Source organism: Myxine glutinosa, chromosome 10 (assembly GCF_964187855.1).
Source record: "Myxine glutinosa chromosome 10, kmMyxGlut1.1, whole genome shotgun sequence".
Taxonomy (NCBI): domain Eukaryota; kingdom Metazoa; phylum Chordata; class Myxini; order Myxiniformes; family Myxinidae; genus Myxine; species Myxine glutinosa.
This window is the reverse complement of record NC_136270.1, coordinates 32907106-32934131: the sequence shown is the minus strand read 5'-3', so window position 1 is coordinate 32934131 and position 27026 is coordinate 32907106. Positions and strand designations below refer to the sequence as shown.

Genomic DNA, 27026 nt, shown 5'->3' with positions numbered 1-27026 from the left:
CTCCATACAGGTTGCTTCTGACAATCCAGAATTGATCTGCTTAACAGAGACTTTCCTCCTTCAAGATGTCTCTGATTCCTTAATATCTCTTCCTGGTTACTCCCTTCTCCGGTATGATAGACCTGAGCCTCGGCCTGGTGGTGGGGTGGCTATCTTTATCAAAAACTCTCTTCCTCACTCTCCTTGCACTGCCCTCTCTCCTCCTCACCCCCAGGAGTACCTCTGGCTACGGCTTCCTCTCCGCTCCCACCTTTTGTTCATATGTGTTCTGTACCGTCCCCCAAACAGTGATGACTCCATCTACATTTCACTGTCTGACAACATGGACCAACTTCTATCCACTCATCCCAACTCTCTCTTCCTCATATGTGGTGACTTCAATTGTCATCATGCCACCTGGTTGGGTGTGGGTTCCTCTCTCACCAGTCATGGCACCTCAGCAAAGGACTTCTGTGACTCACTGGGATTGACACAATCTGTCAATTTCCCGACCCGGATCTCAGTCAATGGAGTATCTTCTCTTCTAGACTTGGTTATGACTAACTTCCCTGCTAATGTCTGCTGCTCTTCTTCTGCTCCAATCGGTTCTTCTGATCATGTGCTTGTCAAAGTGGACATCTCTCTGGCCATTCTCAGAGAGCCTCCTCAGCGTCGACGAGTCTGGCATTTCACTCAGGCCGACTGGGACGGTCTTCAAGCAGCCATCAATCGTCTGGATTGGTCTCCCATCTCCACTGCCTCTGACATCAATTCTTCCTGGGAATTCTTCCAAAGCAAACTGATCTCTCATGCACAGATTTATCCCATCCCGCCTTCAGTTGTCTTACCCTTCCTCCCGTCCATGGTACACTGAATCTTGTGGTGAGGCAGTTGCCCTGAAACAACTTGCCTTTGCCTCTTGGAAGGCTAATCCAACTGAAGGAAATCTCAGTTCCTTCCACCAAGCTCGGAACAAGTGTGTGTCTACCCTCAGGAGTGCCAGGAAGCACTATCTCTCCTCACTCAAGAATGAACTCTCAAACCTGTCTCCTTCCTCCAAATCCTGGTGGCATCTGGTCAAATCCGTTTCTGGTGTTTGTTCCCCCTCCATCCCCTCCCTTACCTCAAATGGCCACACAGTTGACATCGCACGTGACAAAGCCGAATGCCTCAACTCTGTGTTTGCCTCAAAATCCTTAGTCCCAAACCCATCTCTCTCTGTTCCCACCTTTCCCAGTCGAACCAAACTGCTCCTGGACTCTGTGACCTTCTCTCCTGACAAGGTGGAGGAGTTTTTGTCAAACCTCGACTCTGATTCTGCAACTGGACCAGATGGCATCAGCCCACGGGTCCTAAAATCCTGCTCTGCCGCTCTATCTCACCCTCTCTCTGTTCTTTTCACCCTATCTTTTGGTCAAGGTCATCTGCCAGCATCCTGGAAATCAGCAAACATTACCGCTTTACACAAAAAAGGTGCAAAAACAGATCCTTGCAACTACAGACCAATCAGCCTGCTCCCAATTATCAGCAAAGTCATGGAATCCATCATTGCTTCGGATATGAAATCTTTCCTCTTCTCCAATGGCTTGATCTCTGATCATCAATTTGGTTTCAGACCAGGTCACTCTACTCTGGACATGCTGCTTCTGCTGTCTCAACAATGGATGGAGGTCCTCAATGCCAAACAGGAAATCAGAGCTGTCTCCCTTGACATATCACGTGCCTTCGATACGGTCTGGCACCCAGCTCTGCTCACCAAACTCTCCTCCTATGGTATCCATGGAAATCTCCATGCATGGCTTGCGGACTTCCTCTCTGGTCGTAGTCAACGTGTGGCCCTGAATGGATTTCTCTCATCTCCCCTTCCCGTTCAGGCTGGAGTTCCCCAAGGCAGTGTGCTGGGCCCTGTGCTTTTTCTGGTCTTTATCAATGATCTCTCCGACTCTCTGGAAAATCCTCTGTATCTCTTTGCTGATGACTCCACTCTCTGCCGCTCCATTCCTCTTCCCTCAGATCGGCAGTCTGCTGCCTCCTCACTCTCTGAAGACCTGGACAAAATCACAGACTGGTCAAACATGTGGAACATGTCTTTCAATCCTGACAAATCTCACACTCTTACTCTGTCTCTCCGAAAAGATCGACTGGACAACCCTCCCAGCTACTTTCTCAACAATCCTCTCCAAGAAGTTCTGTCGCTCAAGCTTTTGGGTCTCACCATCTGCCATGATCTTTCTTGGGAAAACCACATTTCCAAGCTGGCCTCCAAAGCCAGTCGCCGACTGGGCATCCTCCGTCGTGCGAAGTCCTTCCTAGGCACACCTGAGCTCCTCACCACATACAAGGCTTTCATCCGCAGCTCAATGGAATACTGTTCTCCCCTATGGGCTGGTGCTCCTGCCTCACACCTGGCTCGGCTTCACGCTGTTGAATCCAAAGCTTTCAGAATCATTGGAATCTCCCGCGATGAAGCTATCTCTGAGGGCCTTTCACTCACTCACTGCAGGCAGGTAGGTGGTCTTTCTGTCTTCTACCGACTCCTCTCCGGCCTTGCTCCCCCAGCTCTCTCTGTGCTCTGTCCCCCAAATATTCCTACAGGTCGCACAAGATCTGCCAGCCACCCTCTGATGGTTAAACTGCCGAAATCTCGGCTCTCTGCTCACCTTCACTCTTTCATTCCTCTTTTCTCCCGCCTCTGGAACAAACTCCCACACTCACTTCAATCACACTCCTCCCTCCAGGTCTTCAAAACAGCTGTTCACCACCATCTCTTATCTTCCCCCATCCAAAACCTTGATCTTTTCTACCCCCACTAATTCACCCCAGATCCATCTTGTTTGAAATTCCAACTTCTTTCCTGGAAGTCTTGGCAGTGTCCATATGTTTTATACCTCTCCCACCCCCCCCCCCCTTCCCATGCCTCCCCCCCAAAGCCCTCTCCCTCCCACAGTTCTCTCGATGTCTCCATGTCTCTCGGTCCCTGCTCTCAAATGTTGTGTTTGTGTCCTTCCCCCTCTCTCCCCATCTTGTCTACCGCTCCCGATGTTATTTGTTTTGTGTGTCTGTTTGTCTTTATGTGTGATTAATGTTCGCTCTTTCACGAGCCTCGATCTTGTATACAAAAAAAAAAAAAAAAAACTGGACCCACACACACACACACACACACACACAGACAGACAGACAACTCGCGTTTATATAATATATAGATTAGCATCATGGAAATGGAAACTTTAATGTAAAAAAAAATAAACAGGATTATATACAAAACCTTTAGGGAGCAGTTAAAATGTTTTTTTTTTACATACATTGTAAACTGTACAATCCATACAAAACATCTTTGCTGATTGGAAACATTCATACACACAGTGCATTTCCCACAGTTCACAGTGCATTTCAGAGCAGAAACTTTACCATGAAGTCCTAGGAACTGTCTGTAAAAGTCCGAGATAGAATTGTGAGGAGACATAGATCTGGGGAAGGGTATAAAACAATTTCTAAAGTGTTGAAAGTTCCCAGGAGCACAGTGAGCTCCATCATTAGGAAATGGAAAGAATATGGAACTACCGAGACTCTTTCTAGAGCTGGCTGTCAGACTAAACTGAGCAACCGGGCAAGAAGGATTTTCGTCAAGGAGGTGACCAATAACCCAAAGACCACTCTGACCGAACTACAGAGTTACTTGGCTGAGATGGGAGAACCTGCCGGAAGGAGAGCAGTCTCTGCAGCATTTCAGAAATCTAGGCTCTATGTGAGAGTGGCCAGATGGAAACCACTCCTGAGAAAAAGGCACATGACAGCACACCTGGAGTTTGTAAAAAGTCATGCAAAAGACTCTGAGAGTATAAGGCAAAATATTCTGTGGTCTGATTAATGAAAATTGAAATCTTTGGCCTGAATGCAAAGTGCTACGTCTAGTGGAAACCGAGCAGAGTTCATCACCCATCTAACACCATCCTCACTGTGAAGTATGGTGGTGGCAGCATCATGCTATGGGGATGCTTTTCAGCAGCAAAGACTGGGAGACCTGTAAGAATAGAGAGAACAATGAATAGAGCCAAATACAGGAAAATCCTTGAGGAGAACCTCATTCAGAGTGCAAAAGAACTTGCACTGCAGTGAAGATTTACATTCCAACAGAACAATGATCCCAAGCATACAGCCAAAGCAACACTGGAATGGCTTCAGAACGTGAAAGTCCTTGAGTGGCCCAGCCAAAGCCCAGACTTGAATCACATTGAGAATTTCTGGAAAGACTTGATGATTGCTGTTCACCGACACTCCCCATCCAACTTGACAGAGCTTGAGCAAATCTGTAAGGAAGAATGAAACTCCCAAATACAGATGTGCAAAGCTGATACACACATTTCCAAGAAAACTTGAATCTGTTCTACAAAGAATTGACTCAGGGGCCTGAATACCTATGGAAGAAACTCCAAGGGCTCTTTGTAATTCCAAGGGCCTTTCACTCACTTGCCGCAGGCAGGTAAGTAGTCTTTCTGTCTTCTACCGACTCCTATCCGGCCCAGCTCTATCTGTGCTCTGTCCCCCAAATATTCCTGCAGGTCGCACAAGATCTGCCAGCAACCCTCTTCTGGTGAAATTGCCAAAATCAAGACTCTCTGCTCACCTTCACTCCTTCATTCCTCTTTACTCCCACCTCTGGAACAAACTGCCTCACTCTCTTCAATCCCACTCCTCCCTCCAGGTCTTTAAAACAGCTTTTCACCACCATCTCTTATCTTCCCCCATCCAAAACCTTGATCCCTTCTACCCCCGTTAATTCACCCCAAATCCACTTTTTTTTTTTTTTTTGAAATACCGACTTTTTTTCCTTCCTGAAAGTTCCAGCAGTGTCCATGTGGTTTATACTTTCCCACCCCTCTCCCCCCCCCCCCCCCGCCTTCCCATGCCTCCTCCCCCCAAGCAATCTCCCTCCCACAGATCCTCTGTTGTCGCTGTTCTCTGCTGTTGTACTTGTGTGCTTCCCTCTCTCTCCCCATCTTGTCTCCCGCTCCCTTTTTTGTATGTTTTGTGTGTCGGTTTTTTTTGTTTTTTGGGTTTGATATGAGCTCTTACACGAGCGTCGATCTTGTATACCAAAAGAAAAAAATATATATATATATTTCTCTCATTCATTTTCAATTATTTTGTAAAAAAAACAACAAAAAAAACAAAAACATTTTCACTGTCATGACGTTTTCATTATTGGGTATTTTGTGTGGATTGGTGACAAAAATATCAATTTAATCCATTTAAAATTTAAGCTGTAACACAACAAAACGTGAAAAAGTCAAGGGGTGTGAACATTTTCTGATGACACTGCACAACCAACCAAGGAAGTGGGATTAAATGGGACCATAAATGTAGTAGTATAAGTCGATCTATTTATATATATATATATATATATATATATATATATTTCCTTCTATGTTAGACCATAGTTTTACAGATCACCTTTCATATAATTTTCATTCAGGTCAAAGCATCACATCTAGGATTCCAGAACAGAGTGCCGGTTTCTCAGCATGGACGACTGATATTTTTGGAAGTATAGAATCCCATTGAACAAGTGTATCCTCTCAGCTCTAGGACTTGTTAGATCTCCTGCAGCCCAAACTCTTCCTGGGCTTGAACTTCTGCTTTCATACGCTCACTTCTGGAACACGCTGGAGTCTCCTAATCCTGAAAGATAAAAACAACTTAGGGTTCAAGTTTACTGCGTCATACATACACCAAATGACGTAATGAGTATAGATTACATGAGTGCGCTTAAGGAATGAACTCAACTGAAGTTTTGTAACAACAGGCATTTTAAATGCATCTAATAGGAGTTAAAAACGCTATTGCTGGCCAGAAACGTTACAAAATGCATCTAATAGGGGTTTAAAAACGCTGTTACTGGCCAGAAAGGTTACAAAATGCATCTAATAAGAGTTAAAAACGCTGTTACTGGCCAGAAACGTTACAAAATGCATCTAATCGGAGTTTAAAACGTTATTGCTGGGCACAAACGTTACAAAATGCATCTAATTGGAGTTTAAAACGCTATTGCTGGCCAGAAACGTTACAAAATGCATCTAATAGGGGTTTAAAAACGCTGTTACTGGCCAGAAAGGTTACAAAATGCATCTAATAAGAGTTAAAAACGCTGTTGCTGGCCAGAAACGTTACAAAATGCATCTAATCGGAATTTAAAACGCTATTGCTGGCCAGAAACGTTACAAAATGCATCTAATCGGAGTTTACAATGCTATTGCTGGCCAGAAACATTACAAAATGCATCTAATCGGAGTTTAAAACGCTATTGCTGGGCAGAAACGTTACAAAATGCATCTAATTGGAGTTTAAAACGCTATTGCTGGCCAGAAACGTTACAAAATGCATCTAATCGGAGTTTAAAATGCTATTGCTGGCCAGAAACGTTACAAAATGCATCTAATCGGAATTTAAAACGCTATTGCTGGCCAGAAACGTTACAAAATGCATCTAATCGGAGTTTAAAATGCTATTGCTGGCCAGAAACATTACAAAATGCATCTAACTGGAGTTTAAAACGCTATTGCTGGCCAGAAACGTTACAAAATGCATCTAATTGGAGTTTAAAATGCTATTGCTGGCCAGAAACGTTACAAAATGCATCTAATTGGAGTTTAAAACGCTATTGCTGGCCAGAAACGTTACAAAATGCATCTAATTGGAGTTTAAAACGCTATTGCTGGGCAGAAACGTTACGAAATGCATCTAATAGGAGTTAAAAACGCTGTTGCTGGCCAGAAACATTACAAAATGCATCTAATTAGAGTTTAAAATGCTATTGCTGGCCAGAAACATTACAAAATGCATCTAATAGGGGTTTAAAATGCTGTTGTGGGCCAGAAACGTTACAAAGTGCATCTAATAGAAGCTTAAAATGCTGTTGCTGGCCAGAAACGTTACAAAATGCATCTAATAGGGGTTTAAAATGCTGTTGTGGGCCAGAAACGTTCCAAAATGCACCTAATAGGAGCTTAAAATGCTGTTGTGGGCCAGAAACGTTACAAAGTGCATCTAATAGGGGTTTAAAATGCTGTTGTGGGCCAGAAACGTTACAAAGTGCATCTAATAGGGGTTTAAAATGCTGTTGTGGGCCAGAAACGTTACAAAGTGCATCTAATAGGAGCTTAAAATGCTGTTGCTGGCCAGAAACGTTACAAAATGCATCTAATAGGGGTTTAAAATGCTGTTGTGGGCCAGAAAAGTTACAAAGTGCATCTAATAGGGGTTTAAAATGCTGTTGTGGGCCAGAAACGTTACAAAGTGCATCTAATAAGGGTTTAAAATGCTGTTGTGGGCCAGAAACGTTACAAAGTGCATCTAATAGGGGTTTGAAATGCTGTTGTGGGCCAGAAACGTTACAAAGTGCCTCTAAGAGGGGTTAAAAATGCTGTTGTGGGCCAGAAACGTTACAAAGTGCATCTAATAGGGGTTTAAAATGCTGTTGTGGACCAGAAACGTTACAAAGTGCATCTAATAGGAGCTTAAAATGCTGTTGTGGGCCAGAAACGTTACAAAATGCATCTAATAGGGGTTTAAAATGCTGTTGTGGGCCAGAAAAGTTACAAAGTGCATCTAATAGGGGTTTAAAATGATGTTGTGGGCCAGAAACGTTACAAAGTGCATCTAATAAGGGTTTAAAATGCTGTTGTGGGCCAGAAACGTTACAAAGTGCATCTAATAGGGGTTTGAAATGCTGTTGTGGGCCAGAAACGTTACAAAGTGCATCTAAGAGGGGTTTAAAATGCTGTTGTGGGCCAGAAACGTTACAAAGTGCATCTAATAGGGGTTTAAAAACGCTGTTGCTGGCCAGAAACATTACAAAATGCATCTAATAGGGGTTTTAAAACGCTGTTGCTGGCCAGAAACGTTACAAAATGCATATAATAGGAGTTTAAAACACTATTGCTGGCCAGAAACGTTACAAAATGCATCTAATAGGAGTTTAAAACGCTGTTGCTGGCCAGAAACGTTACAAAGTGCATCTAATCGGAGTTTAAAACGCTGTTGCTGGCCAGAAACGTTACAAAATGCATCTAATCAGAGTTAAAAACGCTATTGCTGGCCAGAAACGTTACAAAATGAATCTAATCGGAGTTTAAAATGCTATTGCTGGCCAGAAACGTTACAAAATGCATCTAATAAGGGTTTAAAATGCCGTTGCTGGCCAGAAACGTGACAAAATGCATCTAATAGGAGCTTAAAATGCTGTTGTGGGCCAGAAACGTTACAAAATGCATCTAATAGGGGTTTAAAATGCTGTTGTGGGCCAGAAACGTTACAAAGTGCATCTAATAGGGGTTTAAAATGCTGTTGTGGGCCAGAAACGTTACAAAGTGCATCTAATAGGGGTTTAAAATGCTGTTGTGGGCCAGAAACGTTACAAAGTGCATCTAATAGGGGTTTAAAATGCTGTTGTGGGCCAGAAACGTTACAAAGTGCATCTAATAAGGGTTTAAAATGCTGTTGTGGGCCAGAAACGTTACAAAGTGCATCTAAAAGGGGGTTAAAATGCTGTTGTGGGCCAGAAACGTTACAAAGTGCATCTAATAGGGGTTTAAAATGCTGTTGTGGGCCAGAAACGTCACAAAGTGCATCTAATAGGGGTTTAAAATGCTGTTGTGGGCCAGAAACGTTACAAAGTGCATCTAATAAGGGTTTAAAATGCTGTTGTGGGCCAGAAACGTTACAAAGTGCATCTAACAAGGGTTTAAAATGCTGTTGTGGGCCAGAAACGTTACAAAGTGCATCTAATTAGGGTTTAAAATGCTGTTGTGGGCCAGAAACGTTACAAAGTGCATCTAATAAGGGTTTAAAATGCTGTTGTGGGCCAGAAACGTTACAAAGTGCATCTAATAGGGGTTTAAAATGCTGTTGTGGGCCAGAAAAGTTACAAAGTGCATCTAATAGGGGTTTAAAATGCTGTTGTGGGCCAGAAACGTTACAAAGTGCATCTAATAAGGGTTTAAAATGCTGTTGTGGGCCAGAAACGTTACAAAGTGCATCTAATAGGGGTTTAAAATGCTGTTGTGGGCCAGAAACGTTACAAAGTGCATCTAATAGGAGTTAAAACGCTATTGCTGGTCAGAAACGTTACAAAATGCATCTAATTGGAGTTTAAAACGCTATTGCTGGCCAGAAACGTTACAAAATGCATCTAATTGGAGTTTAAAACGCTGTTACTGGCCAGAAACATTACAAAATGCATCGAATAGGAGTTTAAAACGCTATTGCTGGCCAGAAACGTTACAAAATGCATCTAATAGGGGTTTAAAAACGCTGTTACTGGCCAGAAACGTTACAAAATGCATCTAATAGGAGTTTAAAACGCTATTGCTGGCCAGAAACGTTACAAAATGCATCTAATAGGGGTTTTAAAACGCTGTTGCTGGCCAGAAACGTTACAAAATGCATCTAATAGGAGTTTATAACGCTATTGCTGGCCAGAAACGTTACAAAATGCATCTAATAGGGGTTTAAAAACGCTGTTACTGGCCAGAAACGTTACAAAATGCATCTAATAGGAGTTTAAAACGCTGTTGCTGGCCAGAAACGTTACAAAGTGCATCTAATCGGAGTTTAAAACGCTGTTGCTGGCCAGAAACGTTACAAAATGCATCTAATCAGAGTTAAAAACGCTATTGCTGGCCAGAAACGTTACAAAATGAATCTAATCAGAGTTTAAAACGCTATTGCTGGCCAGAAACGTTAGAAAATGGATCTAATAGAAGTTTAAAACGCTATTGCTGGCCAGAAATGTTACAAAATGAATCTAATCGGAGTTTAAAACGCTATTGCTGGCCAGAAACGTTACAAAATGCATCTAATAAGGGTTCAAAATGCCGTTGCTGGCCAGAAACGTTACAAAATGCATCTAATAGGAGCTTAAAATGCTGTTGTGGGCCAGAAACGTTACAAAATGCATCTAATAGGGGTTTAAAATGCTGTTGTGGGCCAGAAACGTCACAAAGTGCATCTAATAGGGGTTTAAAATGCTGTTGTGGGCCAGAAACGTTACAAAGTGCATCTAAAGGGGTTTAAAATGCTGTTGTGGGCCAGAAACGTTACAAAGTGCATCTAATAAGGGTTTAAAATGCTGTTGTGGGCCAGAAACGTTACAAAGTGCATCTAATAGGGGTTTAAAATGCTGTTGTGGGCCAGAAACGTCACAAAGTGCATCTAATAGGGGTTTAAAATGCTGTTGTGGGCCAGAAACGTTACAAAGTGCATCTAATCGGAGTTTAAAATGCTGTTGTGGGCCAGAAACGTCACAAAGTGCATCTAATAGGGGTTTAAAATGCTGTTGTGGGCCAGAAACGTCACAAAGTGCATCTAATAGGGGTTTAAAATGCTGTTGTGGGCCAGAAACGTTACAAAATGCATCTAATAGGGGTTTAAAATGCTGTTGTGGGCCAGAAACGTTACAAAGTGCATCTAATAGGGGTTTAAAATGCTGTTGTGGGCCAGAAACGTCACAAAGTGCATCTAATAGGGGTTTAAAATGCTGTTGTGGGCCAGAAACGTTACAAAGTGCATCTAATAGGGGTTTAAAATGCTGTTGTGGGCCAGAAACGTCACAAAGTGCATCTAATAGGGGTTTAAAATGCTGTTGTGGGCCAGAAACGTTACAAAGTGCATCTAATAAGGGTTTAAAATGCTGTTGTGGGCCAGAAACGTTACAAAGTGCATCTAATAGGGGTTTAAAATGCTGTTGTGGGCCAGAAACGTTGCAAAGTGCATCTGATAGGAGTTAAAACGCTATTGCTGGTCAGAAACGTTACAAAATGCATCTAATTGGAGTTTAAAACGCTATTGCTGGCCAGAAACGTTACAAAATGCATCTAATTGGAGTTTAAAACGCTATTGCTGGCCAGAAACGTTACAAAATGCATCTAATTGGAGTTTAAAACGCTTTTGCTGGCCAGAAACGTTACAAAATGCATCTAATAGGAGATTAAAACGCTATTGCTGGCCAGAAACGTTACAAAATGCATCTAATAGGGGTTTAAAAACGCTGTTACTGGCCAGAAACATTACAAAATGCATCGAATAGGAGTTTAAAACGCTATTGCTGGCCAGAAACGTTACAAAATGCATCCAATAGGGGTTTAAAAACGCTGTTACTGGCCAGAAACGTTACAAAATGCATCTAATAGGAGTTTAAAATGCTATTGCTGGCCAGAAACGTTACAAAATGCATCTAATAGGGGTTTTAAAATGCTGTTGCTGGCCAGAAACGTTACATAATGCATCTAATAGGAGTTTAAAACGCTATTGCTGGCCAGAAACGTTACAAAATGCATCTAATAGGGGTTTAAAAACGCTGTTACTGGCCAGAAACGTTACAAAATGCATCTAATAGGAGTTTAAAACGCTGTTGTTGGCCAGAAACGTTACAAAATGCATCAAATAGGGTTTTAAAATGCTGTTACTGGCCAGAAACGTTACAAAATGCATCTAATAGGAGTTTAAAACGCTATTGCTGGCCAGAAACGTTACAAAATGCATCTAATAGGGGTTTAAAAACGCTGTTACTGGCCAGAAACGTTACAAAATGCATCTAATAGGAGTTTAAAACGCTATTGCTGGCCAGAAACGTTACAAAATGCATCAAATAGGGTTTTAAAATGCTGTTGTGGGCCAGAACCGTTCCAAAATGCATCTAATAGGAGCTTAAAATGCTGTTGTTGGCCAGAAACGTTACAAAATGCATCTAATAGGAGCTTACAATGCTGTTGCTGGCCAGAAACGTTACAAAATGCATCTAATAGGGGTTTAAAATGCTGTTGTGGGCCAGAAACGTTACAAAGTGCATCTAATAAGGGTTTAAAATGCTGTTGTGGGCCAGAACCGTTCCAAAATGCATCTAATAGGAGCTTAAAATGCTGTTGTTGGCCAGAAACGTTACAAAATGCATCTAATAGGGGTTTAAAATGCTGTTGTGGGCCAGAAACGTTACAGAATGCATCTAGTCAGGGTTTAAAATGCTGTTGTGGGCCAGAAACGTTACAAAGTGCATCTAATAGGGGTTTAAAATGCTGTTGTTGGCCAGAAACGTTACAAAATGCATCTAATAGGGGTTTAAAATGCTGTTGTTGGCCAGAAACGTTACAAAATGCATCTAATAGGGGTTTAAAATGCTGTTGTGGGCCAGAAACGTTACAAAATGCATCTAATAGGGGTTTAAAATGCTGTTGTGGGCCAGAAACGTTACAAAGTGCATCTAATAAGGGTTTAAAATGCTGTTGCTGGCCAGAAACGTTACAAAATGCATCTAATAGGGGTTTAAAATGCTGTTGTGGGCCAGAAACGTTACAAAGTGCATCTAATAAGGGTTTAAAATGCTGTTGTAGGCCAGAACCGTTCCAAAATGCATCTAATAGGGGTTTAAAATGCTGTTGTTGGCCAGAAACGTTACAAAATGCATCTAATAAGGGTTTAAAATGCTGTTGTGGGCCAGAAACGTTACAAAGTGCATCTAATAAGGGTTTAAAATGCTGTTGTTGGCCAGAAACGTTACAAAGTGCATCTAATAGGGGTTTAAAATGCTGTTGTTGGCCAGAAACGTTACAAAATGCATCTAATAAGGGTTTAAAATGCTGTTGTGGGCCAGAAACGTTACAAAGTGCATCTAATAAGGGTTTAAAATGCTGTTGTTGGCCAGAAACGTTACAAAGTGCATCTAATAGGGGTTTAAAATGCTGTTGTTGGCCAGAAACGTTACAAAATGCATCTAATAAGGGTTTAAAATGCTGTTGTGGGCCAGAAACGTTACAAAATGCATCTAATAAGGGTTTAAAATGCTGCTGTGGGCCAGAAACGTTACAAAGTGCATCTAATAGGGGTTTAAAATGCTGTTGTGGGCCAGAAACGTTACAAAGTGCATTTCATAGGGGTTTAAAATGCTGTTGTGGGCCAGAAACGTTACAAAATGCATCTAATAGGAGTTAAAACGCTATTGCTCGTCAGAAACGTTACAAAATGCATCCAATAGGAGTTTAAAACGCTATTCCTGGCCAGAAACGTTACAAAATGCATCTAAATCGGAGTTTAAAACGCTATTGCTGGCCAGAACCGTTACAAAATGCATCTAAATAGGAGTTTAAAACGCTATTGCGGGCCAGAACCGTTACAAAATGCATCTAATAGGAGCTTAAAATGCTGTTGCTGGCCAGAAACGTTACAAAATGCATCCAATAGGGGGTTTAAAATGCTGTTCTGGGCCAGAAACTTTACAAAGTGCATCTAATAGGAGTTAAAATGCTATTGCTGGTCAGAAACGTTACAAAATGCATCTAATAGGTGTTAAAACTGCTGTTGCTGGCCAGAAATGTTACAAAATGCATCTAATAGGGGTTTAAAATGCTGTTGTGGGCCAGAAACGTTACAAAATGCATCTAATAGGAGTTTAAACTGCTGTTGCTGGCCAGAAACGTTACAAATTGCATCTTATAGGGGTTTAAAATGCTGTTGCTGGCCAGAAACGTTACTAAATGCATCTAATAGGAGTTAAAACCGCTGTTGCTGGCCATAAACATTACAAAATGCATCTTATAGGGGTTTAAAATGCTGTTACTGGCCAGAAACATTACAAAATGCAGCTAATAGGGGTTTAAAATGCTATTGCTGGACAGAAACATAACAAATTGCATCTTATAGGGGTTTAAAATGCTGTTGCTGGCCAGAAACATTACAAAATGCAGCTAATAGGGGTTTAAAATGCTGTTGCTGGCCAGAAACATTACAAATAGCATCTTATAGGGGTTTAAAATGCTGTTGCTGGCCAGAAACGTTACAAAATGCATCTAATAGGAGTTTAAAACGCTGTTGCTGGCCAGAAACGTTACAAATTGCATCTAATAGGGGTTTAAAATGCTGTTGCTGGCCAGAAACGTTACAAAATGCATCTAATAGGGGTTTAAAATGCTGTTCTGGGCCAGAAACGTTACAAAGTGCATCTAATAGGAGTTAAAACGCTATTGCTGGTCAGAAACGTTACAAAATGCATCTAATAGGTGTTAAAACCGCTGTTGCTGGCCAGAAACGTTACAAAATGCAGCTAATAGGGGTTTAAAATGCTATTGCTGGCCAGAAACATTACAAAATGCATCTTATAGGGGTTTAAAATGCTGTTGCTGGCCAGAAACGTTACAAAATGCATCTAATAGGGGTTTAAAATGCTGTTGCTGGCCAGAAACGTTACAAAATGCATCTAATAGGAGTTTAAAACGCTGTTGCTGGCCAGAAACGTTACAAATTGCATCTAATAGGGGTTTAAAATGCTGTTGCTGGCCAGAAACGTTACAAAATGCATCTAATAGGGGTTTAAAATGCTGTTGCTGGCCAGAAACGTTACAAAATGCATCTAATAGGAGTTTAAACAACTTGGTTCTAAGTGATGCGACATGTTAAATAAGAAGCGGTGATATTTGGTACAGTTCATATTTTATAGGGGATCCCTCTAGAACTAATGATATAACAAGGGCGTCCTCAAAAGGTAGTTGGCTACCTAAATACGGGTTTATTTTTGTATACACACAGACTTGATAAAGTCGTCACGTTTGATAGAAGGTTACAAAAACACCGATATTGCAAGGTTCAACAAAACACCGTCATCAGAAGGAATCCATAGACATTAGATGACTGAACTTAAAAAAATGAAGGAAATTCAACCTCAACATGGACTTGATGATGAAATCAAAAAGGTACAGAGGGGGTGAAACTCCATCTCTCTTCCTGCCGTTCCCCCAAACTTATTCACTCTCTGTCTGTCTGTCGCTCTCTCTTAAGGTATTCCTCTGCTATGCGTACACAATTCTCCAATTGATGTGGTGCACCTTGCTGCCTTGAAAATATTTAGGGAGGTACGCAACCATTTTAAGGCACATACTTCGACGTCTTCATAATTTTAAACTTGATGTCACCCAGATGCCCTTTGAGTGGTCCATATAGATGTATATCACAATGTGGCAAATTTGGAGTACATGGGAGATGATTTATAACTTTCCAATTGAGTAGTAGTGGTCACACATTAGTTGCGTGATGGCGAGCATTATCGTGCAGTAAAGTCAGGCCATGAGACTACCTGCCTGGCCATTGCCTAAGTATTGATAGTCTTACTCCATGGAGTAGCCGGTCTCTCTCTTACTGGGCATTGGAGTTTTCCCACGTTCAAGAAACTCCACATGAATTAAACTATTTGGGTCCCAAAACCCAATTGCCATCAAATTTCTGGCTGACGACTGAACCTTGAAATTATAAGGTTGTGCGGACAAATAATATATATCCAACTACAGTAGATGCTGATTGGCTTTGACTATGGAATTAAATTATGCATAAAGGTCTCATCACGTGTCAAAATCTTCAAGAAATCATTCTCCTCCCTTCGGTCCGATTCCAGGAGCTCTGCTGCGATGGCCACAAGAGTTGCCTTATGATCAAACATGCGGTTCTTTGATAACACTTTCTACGGATCATTTTGAATTCTGTACGACAACGAATGATCATGATCGTTTCGACACCTTCGACATGCACCGACATCCAATGAGTATCCTGCAAGTTCACATCCAGTATGATACGGCGATCCTCCAATTTCATCTGTTCAATACGTGTTGGCCCAAATGTTCATCGATATAGAGACCGAGTGCTTCGGGTGGAAGTTTGGAGATGTGCAAGAATTTGTGGACTCTGCTGATTAGGGCAGGAACTTGTTCAGGATCTCCTACTCTTCACAAAGGACACCATGGTCAATCTTTAATGCCCACCAAGGAATGCTGGCAGACAAAATGTCGGTTTGACATCATCCATTTATAGGACGTCATCATGAATCTCACACAGTCTGTGAAACACCAGGATGACAGTTTATAGCTGGGCTAGCTAACTTAGAGGCGAACGTGCACACATTAGACCGTGGGCAGAGCCCCTGTTTTGTTTACTTTTGTGAACCACCTCTCATATCCAACTGCATTTATAATATGTTGTGTAAAAATATTACAGAATTCATATCTGAAACTCGTCAAGCAGAAAACTTTTCAAATATTTTCAAAATGTGGAAAAAACACTCAAAATGTTGATGATCTTTTTAATAAATATTGTCCAATCACAGCACATGTAACATAGGCCACGAGCGGCCGTCAGCGCTAATCAGCCAATCGCGTGCTTCGTTTGAGGCTGTACATACAGTACTGGCGTAGCCGTCATGGCGACTAACATGTCGTCAGATGCATCTACGGAAGGCGAAGATTCTGATGTTAGTTCTTCGGGGTTTTGCTTCATGCATGTCGTCAATACGCACAGCAGAGTGATTCCATTTTTAAATATGATTTAATAACATTTTAAACAAGTTAATTTTTAATAAATGTAATTTTTAATAACATTCCAATTCATTTTTTTAATAAGAGCTTTGAAAACTAGTTTGACAATAAATTTCAGTTCATGAAGAATTAAAAAAAAAAATCACTCAGTTTGATATTAACATTAGAATGGCCATCTTCTGGTAAAATAAATATTGTATCATTTCCTTACTTTATACGGCTTTGTGTGTGTGTGAGGGGGTGTAGGACCTCGATCACCCACACTCCTGGACAGTTTCCCCATCTCTACATAGACTACACACTGTTACATTTGTAGTGGGTAGGGATACCTTAGTCCAGGTAGAGTGTATAGATTAGTGTGCTCCGACTGTCGTGAAGAAGAAGAAACCTCGATGTATCATAAGTATTTGTGTAGACTGGATGTCGGGTAAGCTTGTATCTTCGTCCCCATCAGAGGGGTGGGGCTTGTTAATTAGCAAGGGATTATGGGTATACAGATTATGGGATTATGGATTATGGGTATTAATTCCCTGTGTGTAATTGCCTCTGTAATCATTTCCTATGTTCCTTATGACACCGCACTACAGACACCTAGTAAGAAATCGGCCATTAAACACACTAATTAAAAACCAACCGGAAACCAGGCATGAAGCATTACCGTGGATAACACCGACTTGGTGAGCGCAGAGGCACAAACGCTCCATGAAGCCACGCCTCAAAGAGCAGTGATTGGACAGGGATTCGATTGGCACAGAGGACTGGTAAGATGGGACTATGGGATTGGTGAAGCAGGCACAGATGACGTCAGAGCCGCGCGTACAAGATAGGTGAAATGGCGGACATTTCTCCCTTCTCGCTTCTTCTGATTCTGGATCCCATAGTGAACGGTCGCAGTTCGGTCTCTCTCAGCATCGACGTCCTCTTGCCCTTCTCGTTTTGGAACTGGTGGTGAACTGTCATGTGCCGACATTCTCTTATCTCTTGGGTCCGGACTTTGTTGGTGAACGGTTGCTATTGCTCTTGCGCAAGGAAGCTTCAACACGAGCGGCCGTGTTCAGAGATCTTGCTGGTGATCGTGAGGACAAGCACTGCTGGAGGAGCAAGTTGCACGCCTACTCATTCGCTTCGCGCAAGGAGCCAGGAGTGAGCGAGATGCACAGTGAGGCCTAGTTCGCGCCAACGAATGTGCGTTTCCCGCCAAGGCCTGAGACGATCATTGACGATTCCTGACGAGATACACCAGCCGATTTGAACTAAGTGCCCACTAAATCACACCTATTTATTTTTCAGTTATTTTATCCTTTGTCTGTATTCGGGTTTGTGCGTGAGCGCTCCATTTAGGAATCATAGTTTTATTTTGCCGTGTTTTATTTTGTTACCTGCATTTTCTTCATAAAGCCGGCATTTTCTTGTACATTTTAAACCTGTGTCAGTTGAATTAATTATTGCAGGTTTGAGGACTGTCGGTGGGATCCGTGAAGGTAAGCGCTCTTCGGTCTCCCTCCCACCCCCCACGCGTATTCTCCGCTATATTTTGACTGAACACCTCGGAGTGTTGAGCTTGTTTGGTCAACTGTGTCACCCTGCGGTGTTCACCGCACAGGGTAGTCACACGACATTTGGTGTCAGGAGTTTGGGATTCGGACTAGACTGACATTTTGTGTTCAAGGGTTGCGTCAAAAGTCAAAAGTTTGACAAAAGTCAAAAACTAGACACAATTTGCTTGTTCAGCCCACGGTCTACATCTAGGCCATTCTATCAGTCCCCGAGAGGCATGTACAACCATTACAGGACACTTATAAGGAGTGCCAGACAAGACTTATGAAGAAGCACTTTGGGAGAGAGTGAGAGTTCTGAAGTTAAAGTTGGATTGCACCAAGGATTAGCACTGAGCCACTTCTTCTTCCTGATTGTCATGGATGTTCTAACCGAGCAGGTGAGACAGGAAGTGCCATGGTCAATGATGTTTGCAGATGGTATTGAGCTATGTTGTGGAGATGATAAGAATATGACTGAGTATCTGGAGAAATGTGCTCGGTGTATGAATATCAGTAGACCAAAGACTCAATATATGGATTGTCAGTTTGAGCCTAAGGAAGAGTATTTGGCTGGAAGTATAAATATTATGGGTGAAGACATGGGGAAGGTGAAGACCTGGGGAAGGTGAAGACATGGGGAAGTGCAAAGATTATGGGATACTGGGTGAAGACCTGGAAAAGAGAGAGAGAGAATGTGGTGAGGCAAGTGATGGAGATGTGACTGCCCTGAAGAAGGAAAGAGGAAGGCCGAAAACTAAATGGAAGGATGCACCGGTGAGAGGTTTAGAAGTTGTGGGATAGGAAGAAGAATGGACAGGAGATGGAAAAGGGTGATCAACCAGTATTGTGCTGACCGCAAGTAAAAATGGGAGAAGCCAAAATAAAAAGTGTAATATTTTCCAGAATGACAGCAGTTGGTTGCAAATGAGAATGTGAAAGATCTTTCACCATTTGACGTCCATTCTTGAACTCCGTACATTTTAAACACGCAACTTATGTGAAAGGCATGTTGCAGGTTGCGCACCTGCAGTATAGCCAGCACAGTATCGATAGCAGGGCGACCACGATCAGAAGACTGGCCAGTATGAAGAGGGGTTCGACGTAAAACTTGACCAAATGTTCTCTCCCCGGGTCTGCCTGTCGTTGCAACGTCAGCAACTCGCAGCGAGCACCTTCGTAGCCGGGGTAGCATCTGTTGAAAGAAGAATGATTGATTAAAATGACAATTGTGGTCCATGATATGGAAGTCGTAGTTGTGTGCATACTTACTGGCAATACAGCCGGTCAACAAACATAAGGCAGTCGCCATTGTAGCAATAGTGCCTTTTGCAACGCTCATCTGTGGGGAATCAAGAGCGAATTACAATCACGAGGCCTCCAATTGTCGTCATTGACAAAGAGAAATGACCACGACTTTAAAAGGCAACAAACGAAACATTCTCGACAATTTAAACAGACTGCCTTTCCATCCATTCATGACTATAACAGCGAGCAATCTTCCTTAATTGGTTTATGCATTACTCGCAGATAATCCGGCTATACCAGGTTGTTGGAAGGGAATTTGTTCCCAATAGAGAGTGGAATATTTAGGAATTTGCTGGGAATATCCTTTTAAGACTGCTAAGGTTTCTTGGTAAAGCAAATCGAAGAAAAGGTATTTATATGTTGGACGGAACTGACAGAATAGTTTGTTATATTATTTTTTTTGCTACCGGTAAGTGTGCAAACCAGCGACCCTCAACCTATACACCACCTGGTATGCAGCAAAAATTCACATTAATCGAAATTGCGTGAATATCAATATTTTTATACCACCCCACACACTGTACGGACCCAAGAGCACTTAAATGAGGTATCATTCAGCATTATACGTTCTGTGATTATGATATTTACCCCGTTCAGACACAATTGGACAACTTCTATATATATATATATATATTTTTTTTTCACAAGTTTGGCAACAGACTTGCTGATCAATCCTCTTGTATTCCGACAAATGTTGAAAGGGCATGGAACAATCATTTCAAATGTATATTTTTCTAGATTTCCTAAAGGAACACATTCCAGTAAATAAATATACGATATAATGCATCACATTTTAAACCGAATACGTATATATATATTTTTTTAAAAAATCAAAATCAAATCATTTTCACCCTTGGCAGAAATTAACTACTAGGAGAGTTCAAAAATGCCAATGATCTCAATCCAAGAAGTTGTTGAACGCACCTCGTACAATTGATTTCGTAATTCAGAAAAAACAACGGGTGCGTATAAACATCAAAGTGGTTGTTTAACGGAAGAGCTTAAACTCAATAACTCCTCGTTGATTTTGGATTACGTGCCTTGCTATGCCAGAAAAGTATTATTACAACAACGACATGAACTAAAATGCGTAAATTCCAGACACGTAAATTGCATCGACAGGTGAGCGAGCACCTTATCGATGTAAACGCACGAACGATCAGAAATGAATAGTTGTTGCGCATTCTTACCTTGCATCTTGGGGCGATATTTGTGGTCGGCAGATCAAGGACAATAAGTCTTAACCACGTCACTTTGAGACTGTCGAAAGAAGAGTGCAAAAGAAACAGTTAATCAATAAGAAAACAGACTGTCAAAACAAAGTGTCTAAGTCGGTATAGTGACGGGAGAGCCTGTTTTTGGACAAGTTCGGTTTTGGGTGCTGTGGGATACTTTTTTCGGCCAAAGGGAAGGTCTTTTATGAAGCCGAGTCATGGCGGGAGGCCAGACCCCTGCGTGACGTACCCATTGCACACCATCAGAGGCAATGTTTGCTTCCTTGCTTGACGTCCAGCATTTTAGGTGGACAACACCAGCGGAGGCTTTGATAGTCCTAAATGACCTCCTCGTGCGTTGAAATCCCTTGTGAAGGTCTAACGCTCCTGAACTTTTGTTCCAGACACGATGCAAGTGGAACTATGGGAAAAGGGTGCGTTTTGGGGGATGGCCTCGAAGGAGATTTTTGGGAAAAGCTATTATGCCTTGGATACTGTGTGACTGTTCATAGGGATGAATTGCTGCTGTCGTGTAGTTACATTGTAACCCTTACTTGTGACCTGCTGGGCAAAGTAGATGATACAAGATGCATTATTGCAATTAGGCCTGCAAATAAAGCTGCTCAATGATAGATTGTGAATCTGTGACTCGTCTGAGAGACAATTGAACATTCTGTGCTGACCACCATGATGACATTTAGCAGGTATCATTAAGGCACAGAGATATCCCATTGCAGGGGGAACAATGAATTTGGTCGAGGTTTGTTGGATTTTTTTTTTTTTTAAGGAAAAAAAGGTTTGTTCCTATGAGGAAAAATTGTAATATTGTTGATAATTATCAATGGAGTTTGATACCAAACTATAGTGGTCAACAAAGCACCTGGACTTGATAAATAAATACAACCACAAGGTTCTCACTATAATTAATGGGACACATCTCTTCTCACCACTCTTCCCCCTGACGAGTGGAGACAGGTCGAGGGTTGGTTCTTAGCTAGGGGAAACGTTCACGCATTGATTAAGCAGCACAAAATTTTTACTCTCAATCATGCAAACACAGACCGATCTCTTACTTTGCCAAAACAGTTGAAATAATGTAAAATTCACAAGTTATTCCAATTTTCATCTCAACTCTACAAAAAAATATATGCTTCTCTCAGTTCAAAGTATTACGCAGCCCAACCTTAGTACTGTCTGCCAAAAGCATACCGTAGTTAAACTAGAAGGGCATTCGGCTCGGTAGAGCGCATACCTGCACCAGGTTGAACAGTTTGTTTTGTATCCACTGATAGGCCGGATCTGCATCTGCACCTGAACCAAAATGGAATCGGCTTCTTCTTCCCACTTAACCAATTCATCCACCAAGTGTTGTCACAAATCTTCCACAACTTTTTGAGACATCATGCTATATGTCAGTTTTGGCCCCCCATCTCTCAAATGGTGAAGAATCATTGAAGAATTTAAAAAAACTCTCGTAGCCAGATTCGGATCTTCATCAAAATCTAATCAATTCTTCTTTGTCAGAGACACAACCTGTCCACCAGGTTTCGCGCAAATCCGTCCACAATGTTTTGAGATATCCTTCTGACAGACAGAAAGAGGTGAAAACAACCTCCTTCCACCTTCGGCGGCGGAGTAATAATTATAGTGATGCCAAACCATAGGTAGGGTATGAGGGGAGATCCAAAATATTCTTGGATGGGTGTATTCGTTGGCACACTCAGAACGCGTTTCTTTTGCTATTTAAACTGTAAGCATGCTTGTTGCCTGCCATTAGTCTCATTAGTCGAACATTGTTTCACAGCATAGTAGTGTAACAGAAATTAGTCGAGCTTCTTTTATTGGGGATTGAGGTTTGATCTTTTTTTTTTTTTAAGCAAAGAAGGTGCAGCAACAATTAAACCCACAAACCATGGTGGCTATGTTTGATGAAGGTCAAACCGACAGTTGCCAAATGTGTGGTTGACTCTTAAGCATGGATAAGACTCCCTTAAAAATGAATTCCAGGCCGGACCGCCAAATTGTTGTTGAAATGTTGAAGTGAAAAACATAGGAGAAAGGGTGGGACACACATTCAGAACGACATCATGGAACAAGGGAAGGGACCAAGAGTTGACTCGCATTAAAAGTAGCCCAGACCAGGCGAGGCAAGCAGATAATCCCACCCTGAAAGGCCATTTGTGAACCATCTGGGTTTTAAACAGACAATCCAATAAAGACATGACGATTTTCCTGCCTGATCATTAGAATCCAAATCCTTAATACTCCAGTCTTCAGTTGGATTTCAACCCACAGTCTCGGAATCTTAGTCCATTAATGTCCTCTACAAAAGGCCACCACAATACGTCCAGGGCGTGCCTTTTTCATCAGTGAGGATCGCCAAATTAAGGGTATGGACGTATCCACAGAACTTGGAATTTCTCAAGGTAGCATTACAACCATCATCCATGAACACTTCGGCATGTCAAAGGTCTCAGCAAGATGCGTTTCCAGAACCCACAGCCTTCCAGTCGACAGTTGCAATACCTGGAATCCTGCAGCAAGCTCATTAAAATATGCAATGAGGATCCAACCAACTTTATCATCCTCTAGGAGTCTAGGAACTGGTAGGCTTCTGGAAAGCCTTCATCGTTGGGGTCCTGAAAACAAATTGGGATCCATGCAATGGAACGCACGAGGGAAGGCCACCACCAAATACATTTTGCACCCAACCGCTAACCAATAAGAACATGGCCTTAATTTTCTGGGATACCAAGAGAATCGTGCCGATTGATTTTATGCCCCCAAAAAACGACAATCAAAGTGGAATATTACACCAGCCTCATCCAAAAATTCTGGCTGGCCATCAAGGACAGCCGGAGGGGCACTTTCAAAAGGTGTGCAACTTCATGACAACACAGCGACACACAAAGGCCCGTGTTACATGGATTACCATGTTGCATTAAATGCCATAGCCCCCATGGTTTTAGTAATTTTGCTTTAGGAGTTAAAGGCTGACGATCGGTAATCTTTGGGTGGATTACAAAACAAAATCTTCTGCATTTGTACACACTCATGTATTGTCTTTGTGCCACGTATGAACAAAATCGGTCCATGTATGTCCGATAAATGTTTGGTGACACGTTTAAGTAACAAAATGGCCACCAGTCGGCCATCTTGTATCTGACCTCAAAACAAAATGATGCACACATGTAAGCCATCATTCATTACCTGTGTGCCAACTTTGAATAAGATCGGTAAATGCATGTCTGAGAAATGGTTGAGGATGTGCACAACATCGGGTTTTTACAACTAAAATGGCCACTAGTCGGCCATATTTGATCTCATTGCACATGTTCAAGGCACCCAGTGCCAGAGGCACCACAGCAACCCCAAAACATCACTGAGCCTCCTCCATGTTTGACTGTAGGGAAGGTGTTCTTTTCTTTGAATCTTTCATTTTGTTTTCTGGAAACATAGAGATGATGTGCTTTACCTAAAAGCTCTAATTTGGTCTCATCTGTCCACAGGACATTCTCCCAGAAGGATTTTGGCTTGTTCAGGTGTGTTTTGGAAAACTCCAGTCAGGCTTTCTTATGTCTCTCTCTCAGCAGTGGGGTCCTCCTGGGTCTCTTACCATAGAACCCCCTTTCATTGAGTTGGTGACGGATGGTGCGAGTTGAAACGGTCGTACCTTGTGTCTGAAGGTCATCTTGAATCTATTTGGCAGTTGATCGAGGTGCTTTCTCCACCATTCAAACAATCTTTCGCTGCAATCTTCGATCAAGTTTTCTCTTGCGGCCACGTCCCGAGAGGTTTTCTACAGTGCCATGGGCTTTAAACTTCCCGATAGCATTGCATACGGTAGACACAGGAACATCAAGGTCTCTGGAGATGGCCTTGTAGCCTTGAGATTGTCCATGCTTGGCTACAATCTTGTGTCTGACCTCCTCAGACAATTCTCTGGGTTTTTTTTCTTTTCTACATGCTCATTGCGGTACACAGTGACACAAAAGAGCAGAGTGACTCCCTTTCTCTATTCAAACTGGAGTGATTTTTCTATTGCAGGCACCTGTAACTCACCATAGGGGAGTTCAATTCCAAAGTAGAGGAGAATCACCTGCTTGAAATATAATTATTTCTAACAACTTCTAAAAGGTACCAATAATATTGTCCAGGCCATTTTAGGATTTCTGTGTGGAATAAGTTAAGATTTAGTAATTTTTTCAGCCTTTTTTGTTTTGTTCCACTGCAAACCAAAGAAATACATTTGTAGATACCAAAATATTTTTTAGCTTCAACAATTTTCTGGAAGAAATGGTGAATTACTTGAAAAAAGTGCAAGGGTGCCAATATTTTTGGTCACAACTGTACATCTGCAGCCCACAACCCCAGTGAATTTAAATGGATAAACTGTTAGATGGAACCAACATGGTGCAGATGTAGCGCAGGCATGATAGGCCGAATGGCCTCCATCCACATCCAAGTTCCTTGTGTTTCCTTAGGTAACTGTAAGGTCCATCAGGTGCTGCTAGCCGACGGTTAACCCAGCTTGATGTCTATCCAAAAGATGGCACACTTTGAGACGCGACACCCTGTCTGCGAACCACCAATACGAGTTTATAGTTGAGTCAGGAATCAAACCCAGGTGAGACAACTCAAAGGTAGTTTGTGCAGAACAGAACCTCTACAATACCATCTTCTCAGAGTTTTAGGAAGACTTTCCTCAAAAGATTGACCGTTTCCTTGATAAAACATGAATGCTAGTTGTAGACATACAGCAAAAGGGGTGTAATGATAGTTATTTCCCCCAAACAAATATAAATTCAGAAATGGTTCAAATAATTCAAAGAATACAACAAAAGTTTGAGTTGATGAGATCTGGAACTTGCTAATCAGCTTTAAATGAATTATGTGGCATAAATATTTGCTTTGAAAATGAATGCTTGGTGTTTTTTAAACGAATTTGAAAATTTAAACGATGCACAGTGAAACAAATCCGTGCACGGAAAGCAACAGTGGCCCCACACCGACACAAAGCGGTGCCATGAGAGTCTTTGTTGTGAGAATTGCTCCTCCTGTGCCGCAGGACATGAGCCAAAGTGGGATGGGTTGGCCCAATGCAGGGAGACTGGAGCGGGATTCCCTTGCATTGGACATGTATTGCATCCAGGTGAAGGAAAGCTCGCGTGCACATCCCGGCTGTGCATTTAAGGGCGTGCAGCGACGGAGCTATGTGCGTGCGTGTCTGCGGAGCGCTCGGCTGGATGCCCTCCCCCTCACCTCAGCTATCCCTCGCGTTTTTGTCAATCTATCCAAGGGCGATACATAACGTCACAAGGCAATGTGGAAATAACAGGGTTTGATCGATTGGCAGGCTTGTCTCCTGCCATTTTCTCACCACACTGTCATTACATTTACGGAGAGAAATCTCTAAAATCCAGAATGAAAAAAGAAAGGAGAAATTTCAACAACAATTTCACATTTGCAACAGAAATAGAAAACAAATCCAATCTTACCATTTAAAATTCGGAAATTTTACTAAGGTACAACACCAATGCATACACGTTAAAACACATTTCACGGAAAGGAAACACACCAGACACACAACTCCACATACGAGCAACCATGTCATGATTTTCTTAAACATATGGCAAAGAAAAACTGCTGCAGTTAAAAGGGGATTTATAAAAGGCAATGGAACCTTCAGCAAACTTCATTCAAGAGATCAACTCAAAAATAAATTGGAGAACAAACGGGGAAACACATGCACGTGCATGCACACAAAAACATATACATATCAACATATACACGAGTATATACACAATGACATACACATATGTATACTATACATAAAAAGTCACAACATTTTCACACAAATGTACCTGTAAATTTGCCTTCTCCGTTCACAGCCGGCAATTCGCTACGATTATAATAAATGGGTAGCAACTCACAATTTGAGGAGGGTACATATATACATCAAAAGCATGCAGCATGGAATTCCCATGCGCCCGCAAACGAGAATCCGCCACAGCCCCTCCACACCCCTCCACACCAACGGCATGAAAAATGGTCGAACGTTATGAGGGGTTCTCACGCTATCCGCCCTGTGCCCAATGCAGGATGCAATAGTTCCAAACACGTGAACAGAAGCCACGAGATAGGACGAAGAAAAATAATTAAATAAATAAATAAAAGAGAACGCACCATTTCATGCCAAAACAGCAAAACATTGTGGATATTTGCAAATCGTTCTCCATGATAAGTTTTTCATGAGCATGGGCTGCGCATTGAGCAGTGCATGGACCTGGCAATCCAAAAAGTGCACACCTGCAAGTACCAAACCGTGCAACATGATTGTGACAGAGTAGGGAGACGATAAGACTGATGTTTCCAGTTGTCAGTTTACCTGGCACACCACAAGGACAAGAGGTGAAGGTGTATGAAATTTTTTGAAATTGAATTTGAAAAAAAAAAAGAGGATTTTTTTTTTTGCATTTGCGGTAAATTCCGCTTTGCCCTCGTATTGTACCATGGCAATGGGACAAATAGCGGATACACTACGGGGAAATAATTGGAAGGGAAATTTAGGGTTGCAGAAGGCGAGGGAGTAGAATTTCAAATAATAGCACGCTACGTTTTTGAATTATTGTCCATTTATTGCCAAG

General features: G+C 41.9%; 1 protein-coding gene across 2 annotated transcripts; it reads right to left on the bottom strand.

Moving 5' to 3' along the window:
- Positions 1–3189: 3189 nt before the first annotated feature.
- LOC137434438 (uncharacterized) lies at positions 3190–26859 on the bottom strand. Of its 2 annotated transcripts, none has more exons than XM_068127421.2 (5): positions 26244–26859; positions 20356–20425; positions 19130–19199; positions 18885–19052; positions 3190–5658 (listed from the first exon to the last, which is right to left on the bottom strand). In XM_068127421.2, exons 2-5 carry the CDS (start codon positions 20360–20362, stop codon positions 5619–5621), a joined length of 285 nt encoding a protein of 94 aa, XP_067983522.2. In that variant the 5' UTR covers positions 20363–20425; positions 26244–26859; the 3' UTR covers positions 3190–5618. The 2 variants fall into 2 exon arrangements, with proteins under 2 accessions (XP_067983522.2, XP_067983523.2); XM_068127422.2 differs by lacking the exon at positions 26244–26859 and adding an exon at positions 20630–24151.
- Positions 26860–27026: the final 167 nt, after the last annotated feature.